The sequence below is a fragment of the Cebus imitator genome, unplaced genomic scaffold, assembly GCF_001604975.1.
Source record: "Cebus imitator isolate Cc_AM_T3 unplaced genomic scaffold, Cebus_imitator-1.0 Scaffold171, whole genome shotgun sequence".
Lineage (NCBI taxonomy): Eukaryota > Metazoa > Chordata > Mammalia > Primates > Cebidae > Cebus > Cebus imitator.
The window spans coordinates 1,880,954-1,900,289 of NW_016107486.1; the positions used below are offsets into that span (position 1 = coordinate 1,880,954).

The following is a 19,336-nucleotide window of genomic DNA, read 5'->3' on the forward strand; positions in this document are numbered from 1 at the left end:
ATTAGATTTGATTCAGTGTTCTTGAAGTCCATCCAATCATCCATCCATTTGGCATGCAAATGCTCTTATTGGTGCACACATATATCAGTATCCTCTCACATGAACACAGAAGCAAGTCCTTTTGTCTGCACAGGACCCACCACCATTTCCTAATGCATGCCCGGTGTGCACCAGGCCACCACAGGAGGAATCCGGTGAATGTTAGGCAGATATCATCATGCTCACCCTAAAATCTAGCCGCAATAAATGTCTTAGGTGTAAACCAAATCTGCTTAAGGAGCAAGAAAAAAGAAGTCTTTGGGCGTAGAGGTCAAAAGCCAAGGACAACGTCAGTAGAATGCATCTAAGGAAAATTGCAGGAACGAGAATGGACCATGAGTCCATTAACTGCATCCCCGTTTGTCTTTTTATATCTACAGCTGCACTTTGAATCTCAAGGGCAGGGATTTATCCCCAGTTGTTATATGCTGAGCCCAGGATACTGTGGGAACTGAATAAATGCCAAATAATCACTGTGCATAATTTATTTCTGTTTTTTTCTTCCTTTGTAAAGACATGTCATAACTTTAGCTCTAATCAATCCAGATTTAAATTGAATGAACTCTGTCTTGGGAAAGGAACCATTTTATTGCAGCTAAAGCACTGAAAATAACTGCAAGCAAAGCAGAAAGGATTACATAAATGGATTAAGAAGTACAGCAATCATCCATTACAAGTGTCACCTTGAGATAAATACTGATGCTGGCCTGTGCATTCCTGGGCTTCTGGACAAGGCTGATGAAGAGGGCCAAATCTGCTGTCTGTGATAATGGGAAGATATTTGTCTAACACGGAGGACTAAAGAGGTGCAATTAGCAGCAAGGGATCGTGATGAGTGGGAAGGCAGAGAGGAACGGGACACAAGAAGCAGCACTGTCTCTGCTTTAGTTCAGCCCTCTGCTATGCACCTTACAGATATAACTACATTTAGTTGCTCCCCACCTATCTGAAGTGGGTATTATTTACTCAGAGTTAACAATAAATGGTAAAACTGGAATTGAAGCCTTTCTCCCTTTTGCCCCATAGTCTCTGCCATTTTAAGAAGAACAGAGGGATGGTCAGTAAGCCATTAGTTGAAGAAAGAAGAGCAATGTTGTGAGGGCTGTATTGGACATTCCTGTGGGATGTTGAACTGGGGCTGGGTGGTAAATGGCCTCACCCTTATCTTCAGAAGACACCCAAGCCAAAGTACAGCACTTCCCTATGGGACTTCCACTAAACTCCAAAGTGCCCTCCACAAACCAGGAGAAGGCAGGTAAGCCCGATTCTATTGCAAACCAAACTCCTCATATTGTATAACTTTTTGACTACCGTTGGTTACTTCCATTTCTTACTCACCATGAGAGTCACAATTCTGTCAGTTTTATGCATCAATTCATGAATGTCACTAAGAACTATGGCCCAGCATTACTGCTGTAGAATCCACCAGCCCTACATATCAGGCAATTAACACCACCAAGGCACTCTATTTAGAATTAGAACTAAAAGGTTGTTTTGACTGGATGCAAATAACTTCAAAGCGTGATTGCAGACTTTCTGCAGGGGATACTGAGTTTCCAGTCAAAGAAGACTGATTAGCCAGTGCAGCAGAGCAGGGAGCCAGACAGAGGCTGAGCAGCAATTAAGGTTTCTGGTGCTTGGGTTAGAAAAATTCTGGAGCGAGACTTCTGTGAGGGAGGCAGGCCATGTGGTATCAACCCAGGGAGGGGGTCTGCCCTTTCCATTCCTGCATCAGTCCCCATAGCTGAACATTTCAGAGCAGCAAGAATGTTACAAGTTTAATTCAAGGGCCCAATAATTTCATCTAACATCCCTTATTTCATCCTGGTCTACAGCATGGAATAATCCTTCTTTCTCTGTCATTTTGAATTTTAGTCTTGCTTTATCAAGGCTTTGACATCAGTCATGTTTTTTGGGTCTCATACTGGCAGTTTTCTGGAATGGCTGAGAAGGCTCCCCTGTCCTCAAAGACTTTCTCTGGATATGCTGGTCAAGTGTGGTATGCTGCACAGTGCTCAGGGGAGCACCCTTCCTTCTGTAGCCCCTGCCTCTAGGCACAGCCTAATCACAGAGGTGCTTTGGGAAGTAATATGAATTCTGGAATCTCAGCTCTGGATTGGACATTACAGTTCCTAATATTAGGGCTGGGAGTAAGGACGGTCAATCTGTTCTTTTTGATCCTGGCCATCTAGACTACTAAGTGCTAGGTGCCGTGCTCATGAGTGCATAAAATACCCATAAATGCGATGAATTACATACAATCATTATTACTTTTGCAGTTGAGGAAACTGAGCCTTTGAAAAGTTAAGGGGGGAAAAAAACTTGTCCATAGCCATACAACCAGTCAGTGGTAGACCCAGAGTTTGAATCCAGGTTTCTTCATGCCTTTTGCGCATATGAGCCCACTGTGAAGAGCTGACGAAATGTTCAGAGGGCAGCTTCCACAAGCCATGTTGGAATCTTCCCACCAGAGGACCACTTGCTGTGCAAATGAGCTGGCTTCCTAGGTGCATCCATAGGCACTAACCTGTCATGTTCTCAATGTCATTGATTACACATACCCAAGAATGAGCTCCTGTGTATGCTCATCCATTTATTCAGTTCTGAATAATAAACCAGACAGCTATTCAGAGTCTACTTTTGTCTTTGGTATTGCAATATAACATTTCATTTATCTGGCCTGAGAGGACTTTGGCCAATGCATACTCTTCATTTTGTCCTCATTTCTCCTTGAATCCTTTCTTGCCTCATCTAGGAACTGAATGGATTGATAGCAATGATTTGTCCTTGGTGGGAACAAATGCCAGAATCCTAGAGATTCTAGTTTCTGTAGGACAAATAAAACCGATATAATATTTCACATACTTAGCAAGCACAACATGGGTGGGTGATCAGCTTAAGATGATTTAAATTTAAAAATCTATTCCTTATTAAAAGTGAAACATATTTTTTATTTTATGTAAGTTACACGTTCTAGTGGACAAAAGTCTAAAATGTGCCTTACTGGGTCAAAATCAAGGCATGTAAAGGTAAGTCCGTTTTTGTGAATACAAAAACTTATTGTCAAACAAAATAATCTCCTCACTCTGAACATGGGAAAGCACCTTTGTTCTCCCCATGCACAATAATTTACTGTTTGTTTTGGTCAACAAGAGGCTAGTTTCCTTGAGTTAGCCTCTAAACATCAAGTTATCAGTTGGCTTTCATGGTGCTGGTCATTCATCAATCTTGATTCTGACAGATGCATCATCTACTTTTTTTCTCTTGATCATCCAGAGTCTGCCAGAGAATCCAATTAAACTGCTGCATGTCCTTGTAGATAGCCAGTAATCTTTTTGTTGGTTGGTTTGTTTTTTATGGGACAGAGTCTCACTCTGTCACCCAGGCTGGAGTGCCATGGTGCAAGCTAAGCTTATTGTAACTTCTGCCTCCTGGGTTGAAACAATTCTCCTGCCTCAGCCTCCAGAGTAGCTGGGACCACAGGTATGCACCATATGCCCCTAATTTTTGTATTTTTAGTAGAGACGGAGTTTCACCATGTTGGCACTGGTAATCATTTTGTTGTTGTTGTTATAAGGTCTAGCCTTTATAATGCTAAAATTCTTTGTAAACTCTTAGTAGGCATGCAGCAGCAGCCTACATACCAGTGCATATTTAGCACATGGTGATGGCGTGTGGAGAGTGAGCACTTAAAGTAGGGCCATGCTGTTTTTGAACCCCATGCTCTTGTCCTGTTTTGCTTTCTCTGGCATCTCAGCTTGCTCAGCTAAATTATTTTAATTTTTAGAGCCCAAGTTGAAAGGCATATTCACCCCACCTCTACTATGACCACTTCTCTTCTCCACACTTTTCCTGCCCTCTGTCATACTGCTTACTTCATAGACCTTATTTGTTTTCTTTACAGATGGTCCAACTTACAATTGTTCAACATGGTTGTTTGCCTTTTTGATGGTACTTTCAGCTGTGTATGTTAATGTGAGCACCCATAAAACCATTCTGTTTTTCACTTTCAGTAGTGTATTCAATAAATTCATGAGCCATTAAACCTTTATTATATAATGGGCCTTGTGTTAGATAATTTTGTCCAACTGTAGGCTGATTTAAGGGTTATGAGCATGTTTAAGGTAGGCTAGGCTAAGCTATGAAGTTCAGTAGGCTATGTGCATTAAATGTGGTTTCTACTTACAATGTGTTTATTGGGATGTAAACCCATCAAAAGTTAAGAAGCATCTGTATTCAGGTGCTTCACTTCCACTGAACTAAAAAAGTTGTTGTTGGTAGAGAGCTATCTTTTTATCTCTTCTCTTCTAGTACTTTGCCCCTAGTGTAAGGACCAAATGCAGCTCATTCAAGCTCATTCTAAAACCATTTGATTTCAACAATTAGGAGCAAGATGCTGCTGAAGGAAGCACAACATTGTCTTTGTGCCAGATTCCATTTGCAAGAAACAGAGACTCAATAATTACTACCTGAATGAATCAAATAAACTATAGATTTTTAAGTTTAATATTTTATCATAGAGAAAGGCAGAAACAATTCCAACTATCTTTCAGGAATGCATAGAGTAGTACTCATACTTTATATGTTGAATGTTTGGATCTTATCTCCAGACTGGTCTAAGATGTTGTGTAGTAGGAAAGTGTTAGGTTAGAATGAAGAAACTAGGATTCTAGAACCAGCTCTGCCAATGATGAAGCATAATGCATGAGATGACTGGCACTAAGGCTTGTGGAATACAGAAGGAGGAGCACACAGGATAGAGCATGGTCTTGAGAAGACTGGTTCTCAGATGCAAACATCAAGGTGCTAAGAAACATTGCCTTTGCCAAGTGGCGGATAGTGCCACAATCTGTTATTCAAAGTGTAAACATTTTACTAATGTTGCAGCACTAGGTTTATGAGGCTTTGGGATGGGGTGGGAGGTGAGGGGATTATAGGAATAATTGTAGCATTTTTGTACCAAGCAACCAGGGGCTCTTAGCCTTTCTCAAGGTTCATAAATTCGCCAGGAGGAGTCTTCATCTTTATGAACATTATAATCTCACTGTGAGATTCCCTCTTCTATAAATCAGCAAATAATTATGAAAACTGTTTTCACATTTTAGTCCCAATGTGGAAGTGCAAATAAATCTGGAAAAAACAATTATTCTATAAGTTTTAATGAGGGACTATCAGGATACTTTAAAATTAAAATTATGAAAGACACTGGATTTTATGACTCCACATGTGGGGTTAACAATTTAGAATGAAAACATTTATCACCAGTTAAACACAGATTAATCTAAATCACAGTAAAAGGTTCTCAATCAGACAATTCCTGATTTTCAAGGTTTGAAAACATTGTGAAGCAATGAGTGGATGAAAATTTACTGAGCAACTATTATGTGTCCAGCACTATGTGAGATGCTTTCCCAAACTCAAATTTCACTGAATTCTCACAGAAAATCTTCATCTTAGATATTACAATTCCCACTGGATAGAGGTAGAAATTGAGTTGCAGAGGAGTTAAGTGACTTGCCTAAAGCCACTGGACATAAGTAGACGTTTAGCACATATGTACTGGAAAATCAATGGATGGCTGAATGAATATCTGGAAGGCACCGAGTTGGACATGAAAGCAGTGACATCATCATAAAACAATTCTCTGAACTCTGGGAATTCATGACCTGGGATGATGTATGAAGTATATCTATGAAATGAAAAATTTAGAAAAACAAGTTAGGAGATGGTCTTAAAATTTCTTTTTCTCATTTACTAGACTATGAATCCCTGAGCTTTAAACACCATTGAGTTGCCCGCAGCATGAGCTTTGCAGCCAACAAGGGCAGGTTCATGTCATGATTCCCTATTTTTTGGCTCTCACAGAAACTTGCTGAATTGTTTTCTTTTTCTATGCAAAATGGGAATCACTGTAGTTCCTGCCAAGAAATGTGTTAAGATTAAATGAGTTTTGAGCGTTTGAAGCACAGGTCTAAATCCTAGCTCTCAGTAGGTATGCTCTCATTATTATTGTAGTAAGTAGCACAGATCAAAGAACGAAGTTTAAATCAGAAGCACCTAAAACTAGAAGGAAATGAGATTCTGCAATTGTGATTACTAAGGAATGGAAGGTCATGCCTACCTTGAACTGAATATAAAAAGCCAATGATCAGGTGTGTTCAGTTCGATTACATCAGGCTTAACATTATCCTTTGCAAGTGTATTAGTTCATTCTTATACTGCTACAAAGGAATACCCGAGACTGGGTGGTTTATAAAGAAAAGAGGTATAATGGCCTCACAGTTATGCATTGCTTGGGAGGCCTAAGGAAACTTAAATCATGGCAGAAGACACATGCCTGGATGAGTGGAATAACTTTGATAATGAGAGTGGGGTTAGAACATCCACAAAGATGGACAATTGCATCTAGGAGAAAAGCAGAGGTGGCACAGGCACCAGGAGGAAAAACAACTGAAAGTGTCCTTGTCTCACTGCTGAGATTATCTTAAACTTTTCATGTGTGGTCTCACAGACATACACAACATGAGAAACAACGGTATGATTTATATGAATGCTTGCCTGGCAAACAGGGTAAGTGGGGCATCTAGATACTTATAAATCATACGAGTCATAAACAGTGGCAAAAGCCTTTAAAAGAAAAGCTTAGCAGAAAAAACATCCAATGAGCAAAATGGTGTTAGAAAATTTCTGGGTAAATAGTATCAGAAAAGTTTAGTATTTGGAGTAATTTCCTATATTTGGAATCATTTTTGAAAAATCAAAACTTCTGTCCTGTTTGGCATACAGAGGCATGACCAAAAAAAGCAATAAATGATTTTTTAAAAGAAGGTATTCTGACCTAAGAGAATTCAGAACCAATTAAAACATATTGATATAAAACATTTATTTCATTTATTTCTCAGTTTCTTATGCTAGCTATTTACCTATAAATAATTTCCAAATTAGAGTCAAGTGTTTTAGATCTTAGAGCAAAATGTCATGGAGAAAATAACAGAATTGGTATTAGATCCTTGGAAATATGTTGGTAATTGTTCCAAAGTTATAACATCTAACCATCTAGAGTCTGCAAAAAATCTCATATGTCAAACATCATGATTTGGAATTAATTTAATATCAAGATATTTATTGCATTCAATATTAAAATACCTTTTTTTTTTTTTTTTTTTAGATTCGTCTCACTCTGTTGACCAGGCTGGAGTGCAGTGGTGCAATCACAGCTTATGGCAACCTTGAACTCCCTGGGCTCTGTGACCCTCGCATCTCAGCCTCCCAAGTAGCTGGGACTACAGGCATACAATTCACGCCCAGCTAACTTTTGTATTTTTTGTAGAGGCAGGATCTCACCATGTTGCCTAGGCTGGTCTCAAACTCCTCAGCTCAAACAATCTGCCTGCCTCGGCCATCCAAAGTGTTGGGATCACAGGAGTGAGCCACTGCATTGGGCCTAAAACACTTTTTAAAAGAGGAGTACGTGTGAATTTTAGCATGTGTATCTAAAAATGATTACTTTTTGGAGAATAATGTATTTTAATTCATAGTTTAAAACTATTAATTTGTAGTGCCCCAATAATTTTGCTCATATTTCATCACAACACAAGCTTTGAAAATGGGTTTCACTCCTTGCTATTACATCTAGGATTTTTCTTTAGCAAACACACTATCATTCTAGAAAGTCAAGTTCTCCTGGAATAAGCAAAATAACAGATCTTACTTACATTGTTTATCTCCATAAATCTCCTCTCAGTTAATGTCCAGTCAGGGCTGATCATTTCTTAATTTAGAAATGTTGAAATTTATGCTATGAACTGGAATAATTATACCTTGTCCTTAAATTCACAGCCATATGTTTTAAATGGATTGCAGTTTAGTTTCAGTTAAACTGCAGTGGTAATGCTGCAATTTAAGGAGCATTTATGTAGCTCGTAGAAAGAACAGCCATATAATTTCACCTAATTTTATGCACACTTCCTATACTTGTTAGTGTGTATACCATAAAAAGTAAATGCAACTTGAACTTAAAACATTCATTTTAAAAAATTAACTTCTGGGCAGCTTTGAGGTTAAAAGCATAGGTTGAAATTATTCGCAAAAATTGGGTTTGGAACTGTATTTATCTAGAGATTTCAATTATATATGCTACCTTTTTCTCTATTACCTCCTAGGAAACTGAAAGTTGAATATATTAACTTGTTATATTATCTTCAGTCCAGAAGCTTTTACAGACAAGTTTGAGCTTATCTATGACTTGTGAATTTTAAAAATGTAGACATTATTGCTTTGGCATCCTGGTTTCACTATTTGCTAATTTTATATCTCCTATTTTCTCAACAAACTTTTACTGTCCTTTTCCCTTCTCTATTTTCATCTCTCTTCTTGAAGAGAACAAAAAGCTCGCTTACCACCTCACCTCCCTTCTACTAAATACAAAGAAGCAAAACATATCATTTAATTGTAAAAGATGAACCTTCATATTTTAAATGTTACTGATTCATTATAAATTCTTTACTCAGTGTGTCTGCATTTTATTCCAGAGTTCATAAAACCCTGTGTTTTGTGTATTCACATTCAAATGTCATCTTAGAATCCTGCTCCTTGCAATCATGAAAAATGCCACTTTCCATCTGTCTGGACAAATCAGAAGAAAGAGTGCAAAAGTTATTAATAAACGACAAGCTTGTTTCTGCACAACATCATTAAGAAATTATTATACTGATAGGAGACTTACAGAGCTCCTGTAGAGGCAAAGTTTTATTTGATACCCAATGGACTTCCATTATCCATAGCTATTTTCCTGTTTTCACAGTTTATTCACTTCTCCCTTCCTCATAGATCGAGATACAAGCCATGAATTTGTATTTTATGTTCTCAAAGCAGAAAATACCAGCTGAAATATTAAATCTGACTTCCTTTGTTTTTGTGATATGTGTAGGTGAATCAGCATCAGTGGAATGATAAACAATTAAATCAGCACATTTATACAAGAGCAAAGACAGTGGTGACTTGGCAGGGTTAAATGAAATAGTACAAAAATGCCTTAGGGCCATTTCAAACAAGATGAGATTAAGAAATGGGACCTAAGCCAGCAGGGGAGAGAGACAATGTTTACTCCGTCACAAACATCACATAGTGTATCACCTTGAATGCTCCAGCAAGGTTATTTCAGTAACTAAAGACATTTTTAGTAAAGCTACCCTCTCCAGTCTATGAGGTAGATTTTATAAACTTTAGAAATATACTAACACTGGATTATTAATATCTTCAATTCCACAAACATTAATTGAGCATCTAAAATGTGGCAGAGACTATTCCAAGTGCTGTAGATATAAGATGAACAATCTCTAAAGTAGTGGTTCTTGACACTGGCTGTCTCTAAGGATCACTCTCCTAGGAACCATAAATAATGTCAATATATATCCCAGTCTCACCACATGGAGATTCTGAGTCAGTGTATCTGGGGTGGGACTAGGAATCCATAGGTTTTCAAAGTTCCCCCAGTGAATTAATTCAGCCAGAGTGGAGAACTATAGGAGGGACTGAGATCCTAGATCCTCTTAGAGGAAACCCAAAAGTACAGTAAGAGTGCACCACGTGCATACAAAGTAACGTGGTGTCCTAAGTGCTTCTAACCTTACCAGGATAGGGGGTAGGTAGACATCACAGGGACAGAACAAGGGACAAGGTAGGCTTTACAAAAGAAGTGGAAGCATTCCCTTTGAAATCTGGCACAAGACAAGGACGCCCTCTCTTCCCACTCCTATTCAACATATTATTGGAAGTCCTGGCCAGGGTAATCAGGCAAGAAAAAGAAATAAAGTGTATTCAATTAGGAAAAGAGGAAGTCAAATTGTCTCTATTTGCAGATGACATGATTTTATATTTAGAAGACCCCATTGTCTCAGCCCAAAATCCCTTAAGCTGATAAGAAACTTCAGCAAAGTCTCAGAATACAAAATCAACGTGCAAAAATCATAAGCATACCTATACACCAGTAACAGAAAAAGAGAGAGTCAAATCATGAGTGAACTCTCATTCACAATTGCTACAAAGAGAATAAAATACCTAGGAATACAACTAACAAGGGATGTGAAGAACCTCTTCAAGGAGAACTGCAAACCACTGCTCAAGGAAATAAGAGAGGATACAAAGAACTGAAAAAAACACTCCAAGCTCATGGTTAGGAAGGATCAATATCATGAAAATGACAATACTACCCAAAGTAATTTATAGATTCAATGCTATCCCCTCAAGCTGCTAACTTTCTTCACAGAATTGGAAAAAAAAAAAAAAAAAAAACCCTTAAATTTCATATGGAACCAAAAGAGAGCCTTCATAACCAAGATAATACTAAGCAAAAAGAACAAAGCTGGAGGCATCACACTATCTGACTTTAAACTATACTACAAAGCTACAGTAATCAAAACAGAGATATAGACCAATGGAGCAGAACAGAGGCCTCAGAAGTAATGCCACACATCTACAACCATCTGATATTTGACAAGCCTGACAAAAGCAAGAAATGCGGAAAGGATTCCCTATTTAATACATGGTGTTGAGAAAACTGGCTAGCCATATGCACAAAGCTGAAACTGGATTCCTACTTTACACCTGATACAAAAATTAACTCCAGATGGATTAAAGATTTAAATATAATATGTAACACCTTAAAAATGCTTGAAGAAAACCTAGGCAATATCATTCAGGCACGTGTAAGAACTTCATGACTAAAACACCAAAAGCAATGACAACAAAAGCCAAAATTGACAAACAGGATCTAATTAGACTTAAGAGCTTCTGCACAGCAAGAGAAACTATCATTAGAGTGTACTGGCAACCAATAGAATGGGAAAACTTTTTTGCAATCTACCCATCTCACAAAGGTCTAATAACCAGAATCTACAAAGAATTTAAACAAATTTACAAGAAAGAAAACAATGCCATAAAAATGTGGGCAAACGATATGAACAGACACTTCTCAAAAGAAGGCATTCATGTAGCCAACAAACATATGAAAAAAAGCTCACCATCACTGGTCATCAGAGAAATGCAAATCAAAACTACATTGAGATACCATCTCATGCCAGTTAGAATGGTGATCATTAAAAAATGTGGAGACAACAGATGCTGGAGAGGATGTGGAGAAATAGTAACATGTTTACACTGTTGGTGGGAGTGTAAATTAGTTCAACCATTGTGGAAGACAGTGTGGCGATTCCTCAAGGATCTAGAAACAGAAATTCCATTTGACCCAATAATCCCATTACTGGGTATATACCCAAAGGATTATAAAACATTCAATTACAAAGACACATGCACACATATTATTATATTATTATTGCAGCACTGCTTATAATAGCAAAGACTTGGAACCAACCCAAATGCCCATCAATGATAGGCTGGATAAAGAAAATGTGGCACATATACACCATCAAGTACTATGTAGTCATAAAAAATGATGAGTTCATGTCCTTTGCAGGGACATGGATGAAGCTGGAAACCATCATTCTCAGAAAACTGACACAAGAAGAGAATACCAGACACTACATGTTCTCACTCATAAGTGGGTGTTGAACCATGAGAACACATGGACAAATGGAGGGGAATATCACACACTGGGACCTGTGGTGGGGTGGGAGGGCTACAGGAGGAATAGCAGGGAGTGGGAGGATTGGGGAGTTATGTCACATTCTCATCAGCACCAGATGTTGTCAGATCCTTTAATATTAAATTTTTGAAAATTTAGTTTAAAAATTTAAGTTTCAAGTTTGAGTTTTAATATGTGTTTAGCAGTATCTCATCATGGTTTTAATCTGCAGTTTACTGATGACTAATATATTGAGCATATTTTTATGTGCCTCTTTGGTACCTGTATAATTTTTTGGTTAAATGTTCAAGACTTTTGCCTGCTTTCAAATGGAGTTTGTTTCTTTATAACTGAAATTCAAGAGTTGTTTAGATATCTGAATAAAAGCATTTTTTAACACACACACACACAAAAATCTAAACTCTGAAATGCTCCAAAATCCAAAACTTTTTAAGCACCAACATGATTCTCAAAGGGAACGCTCATTGGAGCATTTTGCAGTTTGGATTATTTTTGGATTAGGGATACTGAACCAATAAGTATAAATGTAAATATTCCAAAATCCAAAAGACTTCTGGATTCAAATACTTTGAATATGGGAAACTCAGCCTGCACTGTTAAGACTTCTATCTGCTTATGAAGAATGCATAAGTCTCTGTCTCTTACCTTTTGACCTCCGCTCATGATATGACCTGCCTCGATAATGAGGGGTGTCCAAATACATACTCTCAAGATCTTCTTGCCATGACTCTGGATTGAAGTACTTGAGTAGATCTTCCACAGTATCAAATTCTGCAATTTTTTTGTCCAGAGCATCCGCAGTGAGAGTGGGATCCGTTACTGATGGAGAGTGATAGGATACCCCCTAAGAGTGACATACAGCTCAGTGTACTCAGAAAAAGTCCATTGCTGTGAAATACAACAGTCATTCAACTATACAGAAAGAACATAAACAGGATTCTGTGTATAAGACATCATAAGTTTGAATGCCATGTAAAAACAACATGGCATTATCTTGCCATATTCTTGGGTAAAATCAATTAATTGCTAAAAGGTTAGTCATTTGCTTTTTTTTAAATTAATCAAATACAAGCAGATCATAAAACTTTCAGTTTATCTTAACTGTAATCATCTAAAAATATAGACTAGATGGAAATACATGAAATTAAGTCATCCAGTTTCTTGGTTCACGGTCCCAAATCATCCACATAACAACAAATAGTAGTGGGAATCAAAATTTCAAACTACTTCCATGTTAGTTTTGATAATTCATTCCATTCTCCTACCTGTAACCTCCCCAACCCCCCTTTACAGGTCACCTGGCATTGGAGATGAGGTGTGAGCAATGTACTAATCTGCTCTGGAGACATTTTCATAAAACCTAGCATTTTAACCAACTTATTTACTGCCAACAAGGATAATTAGCCATGAAACTGGCTCTCTTGACTTAAAAGGAGAGGATTCACAGGGGCAACATATTTTTCTAAAATGCTGTAGTTTGCTAGGGATCCCAGTTGCCATTAAAACTTCTCAGGAAGAGTCTTTAAATGAGAAAAACAACATCATTGAAAGCCTGAAGAGGATTATGTATTTTGCCATGGAATACATCCCACATAAGGTTTCCAAGTACTTACTTCACTAACCCTTGTACAATCTAGAGGTAAATGAGCCATGATTCAAATATCTCTGTTAAAATTCATGACCCATTGACAAGGAAATAGAGAGCACACAGCCTCAAATGATTTTTAAATGTCTTTAAAGAAACTACCAAATAAATAAGATCCCCTAAAGGCAAATATCTCTTATCACTAAGGGAAAATAGGAATTAGTGACAACTTGCTTTCCTAAGATTTGACTGTAGTATCTAATCAAGAAAAATAGGTGCTACAGAGTCCCAGACAGCAAAGCCCACAATTTATAATCGTACTCTCAGGCAATGTTGTGTCTCTTTAACCAATCAAGGTCCAAAGGTTGGTAAGTGATTTGATGATCATCTGCTGTCAGAGGAAGTCTCTCTTCACACAACTAAGGGGCTTTAAAGCATTAATCTACCATTGGTATCATTCAGGAGCAGTTTTCAAATATTCCCTGTAGGTTAAAGGGAGTCGAGGGAGTGGGATTAGACAATGAAATAGACTGATGAATGTGTCAGGTCAGTTCTATGTTTTTTTTCTTTTAGAGGAAACCATACATCTAATTTTCAGTCATCCTTGTTAAAATAAGTAGACCTTCTCTTCTGACCAAACCTTTCCCGCTGTGCTGCATTCATTATCTTATGAGTCTACTGTACATTCTGTTCAGGTGTATCTAGGTAATAATGATTATTTATCTGGAGGCATGGTCCTTGTCATACATTATAGAAGAATCCACAGATTTATTCATAGTTCAAGCCATGTTAAAGATGCCCTCTACAGTCATCTTGTTGATATTATATCACTCTCATCTGGGTGCAGCCCTATTTGTTCCTTCTGTTTCTGATAGGTTGTTTCTTTAATTTAGGTGTGTGTGTCTGTGTGTGTGTGTGTGTGCTTGACATGAGCTGGACCCTGACTGAAGCACATAATTTCTGTCTTTGACATCTCTCTTGGGGTCACATGCTAGGGGTGGAATACTTATAATTCAGTACTGTAATTCCAAATCCCCATTAACTTGTATTGCCTGGATGATCTACAGTCCAGCTGGCTCAAATGCACCAGATGGTTTACAACTAGCCTTGTGTCACAATAGCTTGGGTCTAAGAACGAAAAAACTCAAAATGAGCTGACCAAATTAGAGGCATGGCAGCACATAAAAAATCTGTGAAGTTAAAATGCTTCCCTCTTTTTTGAAATAAAAACAGGGACACCCATAAAGCCATTCCCATGCAAGTGAAAGCTTCTTGTGACAGCTCTGGGGAAAACGGCTACATGGAGTTCTCCGGGGTGGCTCCTAACAGTGCCTAGAATGTAGTGTGTAGGCAGATATCTCTCTCAGAGAAAGCTGTGGGGAACTATCAGTCCCTGAGAAGGGAGGGGGAAATTTAATCTCTTCTGATACGAGGCTGAGGAGTAAATCCAAGTCATAGGTAAAATGTAAACGTGTCCTTGTGTATAAGCTTTACCGCTGTTTTCAAGTTTTGCTTTAGGGAAGTTTCCAGAAACAACAATGATGGCTGAGGAAATATTTATGAGTGACGAGATGACCTAATAAGCCCACAAGAACATTTTGGTTTCTGAGGTAAATATTTAAAAACTATTTGTGAGGAAAAGAACTAATTGAATGTGTCTCCTTCAGCTGCACAGTAAATATGATTTCATATTTCAGCTTTTGTCAATGAATTATATTTATAAAAGTCAATTCTGAAGTTAACTGCATTACTTCAAAATGATAACAATATGTAAAAAAAAAAATGCTCTGAAATGGCAAACCACTTTCAACAAAAACAAGGTCTGGTTTAAACAGATGTTAATGGTAGGTCCAATGACCCTTGATCCTGTTCCAGAAAGTTCTTGAACAATGAAGTTCTGAGTAAGGAAACTAGTTTGCTCTGGCCTTACAAGAGAGTTAAGCAGCACCTAGACTTGAAACTCAAACCAGAAGTGTTTGCAGTGGATCTGGACCCAGGGAACCTCTCCAGATACTCCAAATGATGGGACAGTTCCTCTCTTTTAAAGGACCTGGGTTATCCTTAATTAGTTAAGGGTCCTTTAAGGCTTGTAAGTCTGTCCTTGGGGCAAGCATCATTAGACAACCCTGAGCTATCACGTCGAAGGTGCCTGAGTAGCTGGAGCAACCCTTGACCCTCAGTCATGGTTGCAAAAGTCTACGTTGAGTTAGCCTCTACTGTGACCCTCCTGCTTAGCCTGAGCAGCTCTTCAGCTTTGTCTGCCTTGTGTTGACTTTCACCTAATTGATAATGATTGTCTACACCAAGCTAGGTTCAGAGCATGTATCCTGGACTGTCAAAAGCACACAAAACACCTAAATTGTCCTCAGAGATCTCTCTGATCTTTTGATCAGATGAGGTTCTAGTCCAGCACCCACACCACGTGAATTAAACAGTCACATAATTCATAGTGGAAGGAATTTTGCCATATGAAAGAGTTTTTTTAAAATCCCCTAGAGAGCAAAAGATAACATATTAATTTTAGAAAAAAAAAATCAACTCTGACTCAGCCACATGGACCTACTTAGAACCATGGTCAAGCTTTCTCTATGCTCTTGACCTTTTAGTAAACAATTGTATTTTTTGTCTTGTATTTTATTGCTACATAAGTGCTACACATAGGATTGGTGAAAACAAGGTCTGCTCTTTCTGTGCAAAATAGATAAGGAGACAGAATACTGATAAATGGCTAAATTTAGAAAAAAGTTGGAGCATGAACCATTTTACAGCCTCAGGGTGAGTTATGTTATCTATCCAAGTAAAATAGAATACATGCCTAATTTGCACTTGAGTTATCTTACTGTAAACATTGGGATTTTCAAGTCCGAAAAGACCCTTGAAAATGCAAAGGTTAACATCTTCCCCAGGAATATTTGAAAGCTATTTTGAAATTCCCCACTTGAGTGTGGGCCATGAACTAATTTGATATGTTTGATATGTTTGGACAGACCTTTAATTGGAAAGCTCTGCTCTGAAACTGAAAAACGTTTCAGTTATTGACTAGCCTGAATTCCTACCATGGTATACTGGCAGTTCCTGGAAATCTTTCTGACAGATGGGAAAAATGGTGTCTGACATAATCCACTGTAACCTGAATGAAATGGAGAAACATATCCTGTTTGAGATCTGGCTTTTGGTCAAACCACAGGTCCGTAACACAGGTGAAGTTCTTTTGGGATTGACCTTAGCTATTCCATCAGTTTCTTTCGCTGGCAACAGAGTAATAAATTACTTACTGAAATAGAGCTTGTGACTGATTCCCAGTTGGTCTCTGAAGCTGCTGCGGGTTGGAAATCTTCCTGGAAGGCAAAGAAACATCTTATGTGAGTCAGTCAAACCTCTGTTCAATTCATTACGTGCACGGTTTCAAAATATCAGCCTTCTGAATCTCTTTCCTACTAAGTGACAACAGAAATAGGGCTACATTCCTGCTGAACAGGTCACCATTTGTCTTAAGCGCATCTCCTCGAGAACCCTTCTCATTCAAGACATAAACATTTTCTTGTAAGTACTGGTGAAATGGAAAAGGTACAGGCAGGAATGCAAATTTTAACTTGGCCACCTACTGGTTATGTGACTGCAGACAACTGACAACCCCTCCATTTCTTCTTCATCTGTAAATGGCTAGTATGGAATCATTACATTACAGAGCTATTTTGAGAATTGAATGCATTAATTATGTAATTACCAATGGCACTGAATAAAGTGCTTGATAAAAAATAATTATCATCATTAGCGATGTATAACTGGCTTAAACTAGGTTAGGCATTATGTTCAATCTTGCCTTCTGACCTGGTCCAAAATATTGGTGATCTTTTCGAAGACAGACTAACTTTCAAGGGGCTGTTCCTGACCCTATCAACAAATATAAGGAAGGATGGCAGTGGAAGAAAATGACTGGGAGTGACTAAGTACTACCCATTTGGGGAAGGAGGGTCAAGGGCAGACCTAAAAACATTAGTCATCTCAGATAAGCCTGAGTGGATGTATGATAGCAGTGGATCACACAGAAAGAAACTTCTCTCTAAAGATAAGCTTGTCTCCCATTTGTATGAGTTTTCCATGTTAATTACTACAGCATCAGGAAGTTTAAAAAACATGAAGGGATGGAAGACGAATTTTGTAATTTTTACAATTCACAGATGGCTTCCTGACCTTGCTAAAATAAGTCACTTTGGAAAATTTCTTCCAGCCTTACCAGGGAGTGGGAAGTGTTTTGAGAGGATGCTGAGAAATAGCCACTCAAGTCTGACAGCTTATTTACCCAAGTATACCTACTGAATGAGAGCTTAGTATCAGGTGTAAATTTCATTAACATTTGGAGGAGCTGAAAGTACATTTGCTAATTGCTTATGATGAGGCTGGTTTATGTATAAATTTCCTCTGTTTATGATGTTTAAATTTCCTGTGTTCAGCTGATTACCAAGAGGAAGCTGAGTCAAATGTAGGATTAAAAGAGTGAAAAAGTATTAGAAACTGACTAGATGATAGGATAATAGGTGCAGCAAACCACCATGTATCCCAGAACTTAAAGTAAAAAAAAATCATAAAATAAAAAAAATGAAATTTTGAGACTGAGTCTCACTCTGTCACCCAGGCTGGTGTGCAGTGGCATAATCTCAGCTCACTGCAACCTCGGCCTCCCAGGTTCAAGCAATTTTCCTGCCTCAGCCTCCTGAGTAGCTGGGAATACAGGTGTGCACCACCACACTCAGCTAATTTTTGTATTTTTAGTAGAGACAGGGTTTCACCACGTTGGCCAGGCTGGTCTTGAACTCCTGACCTCAGGTGATCTATCCACCTTGGTGGCCCAAAGTGCTGGGATTACAGGTGTGAGCCACTGAACCTAGCCTTGTTATTCTAATCTTGACCCTAGGAAGATAGGAAGGAAACAGGAAATGTGGTATCTGCACTCTGCAAAACTGAATTGACACAAAAAGGACACTGAATTCCCACAGCAGGAAGATGTGTATAATCAAATGAAGGCTGGCATTTATATAAGTCTTCATAAGTTGGTGAGCAGATAAGACTGGGCAAGAAGCCAGAGAGCCAGTGGTTTCTTCATGCTTTGATAAGACTATTGGTGGAGAACATATACCAGGTAAAGTAATGACATGAGAAATCCTCAGATCACAGAATTTTCATTTTTACTTGTTCATTCAATATTTGTTAATCACCTGCTGTTAATACTTCCTAAGCTGTGGGTAGGATCATGAAGAAATAAAACCTATCCATACCCTCAAGGAATTCAAAATGTAAACTCATAAACAGGTGAGTAAATTCATGTGGGTGCTCTGATAACAGTCTACTTTGCATGCCATGGAAGGTAGTAGATGACTGTACCAGAGGAGAAAGTGGGCTTGGAAAAATTTCACATAGGAAACTGATTTGTTAGCAGAGTCTTGGAAGATAAATAGATGGTTGTTGCAGAAAAGGTAGGGTAGAAGACTCAAAAGGAAAGCAATGCTTAGACAACGTGAGGAAAGTATGCAGAAAAGGAAACAACTTACTAGGGAAAATATGAGTCATGTTGTGCATAGAATGAGTGATGTGCATATACTATATACAGATGGAGCTGTTCGGGGATGTTTGCTACATGAGAATGGACCACACAGAGAGTTGTAACCTTGAGATATAGATTTGGGAAGTATCAACACAAAAATGTAATTCAACCAAGTAAAGGGTTATATGTTGACCACGTTAAAATCAGAAGGGGGACAGTTTTAAAATCTTGGAACTGGAAATAGTTTTAGGATTATCTAGTCTAATCTACTTATTTAAAAAATAAGGAAACTGGCTGGAAGCAGTGGCTCATGCCTATAATTCCATCACTTTAGGAGGTTGAGGCAGTTGGACCACCTGAGGTCAGGAGTTCAATACCAGCCTGGCCAACATGGTGAAACCCCATCTCTACTAATAACACACACACAAAAATTAGCTGGGCATGGTGGTGCACGCCTATAGTCCCAGCTACTCGAGAGTCTGAGTCAGGAGGATTGCTTGAACCTTGGGAGACTGAGGTTGCAATAAGCCAAGATTGCGCCATTGCACTCCAGCCTGGGCAACAAGAA

At 38.3% G+C, this 19,336-nt stretch overlaps 1 protein-coding gene across 1 annotated transcript in view; it reads right to left on the reverse strand.

Moving 5' to 3' along the window:
• PDGFD (platelet derived growth factor D) overlaps window positions 1-19,336 on the reverse strand; it is a 114,592-nt gene that overhangs the window by 13,436 nt on the left and 81,820 nt on the right. The window contains exons 4-5 of the mRNA XM_037744401.1: window positions 16,502-16,564; window positions 12,287-12,485 (exon numbers count right to left, since the gene is read on the reverse strand). Coding sequence (XP_037600329.1) covers window positions 12,287-12,485; window positions 16,502-16,564 — 262 coding nt within the window. The remainder of the gene's footprint in view (window positions 1-12,286; window positions 12,486-16,501; window positions 16,565-19,336) is intronic.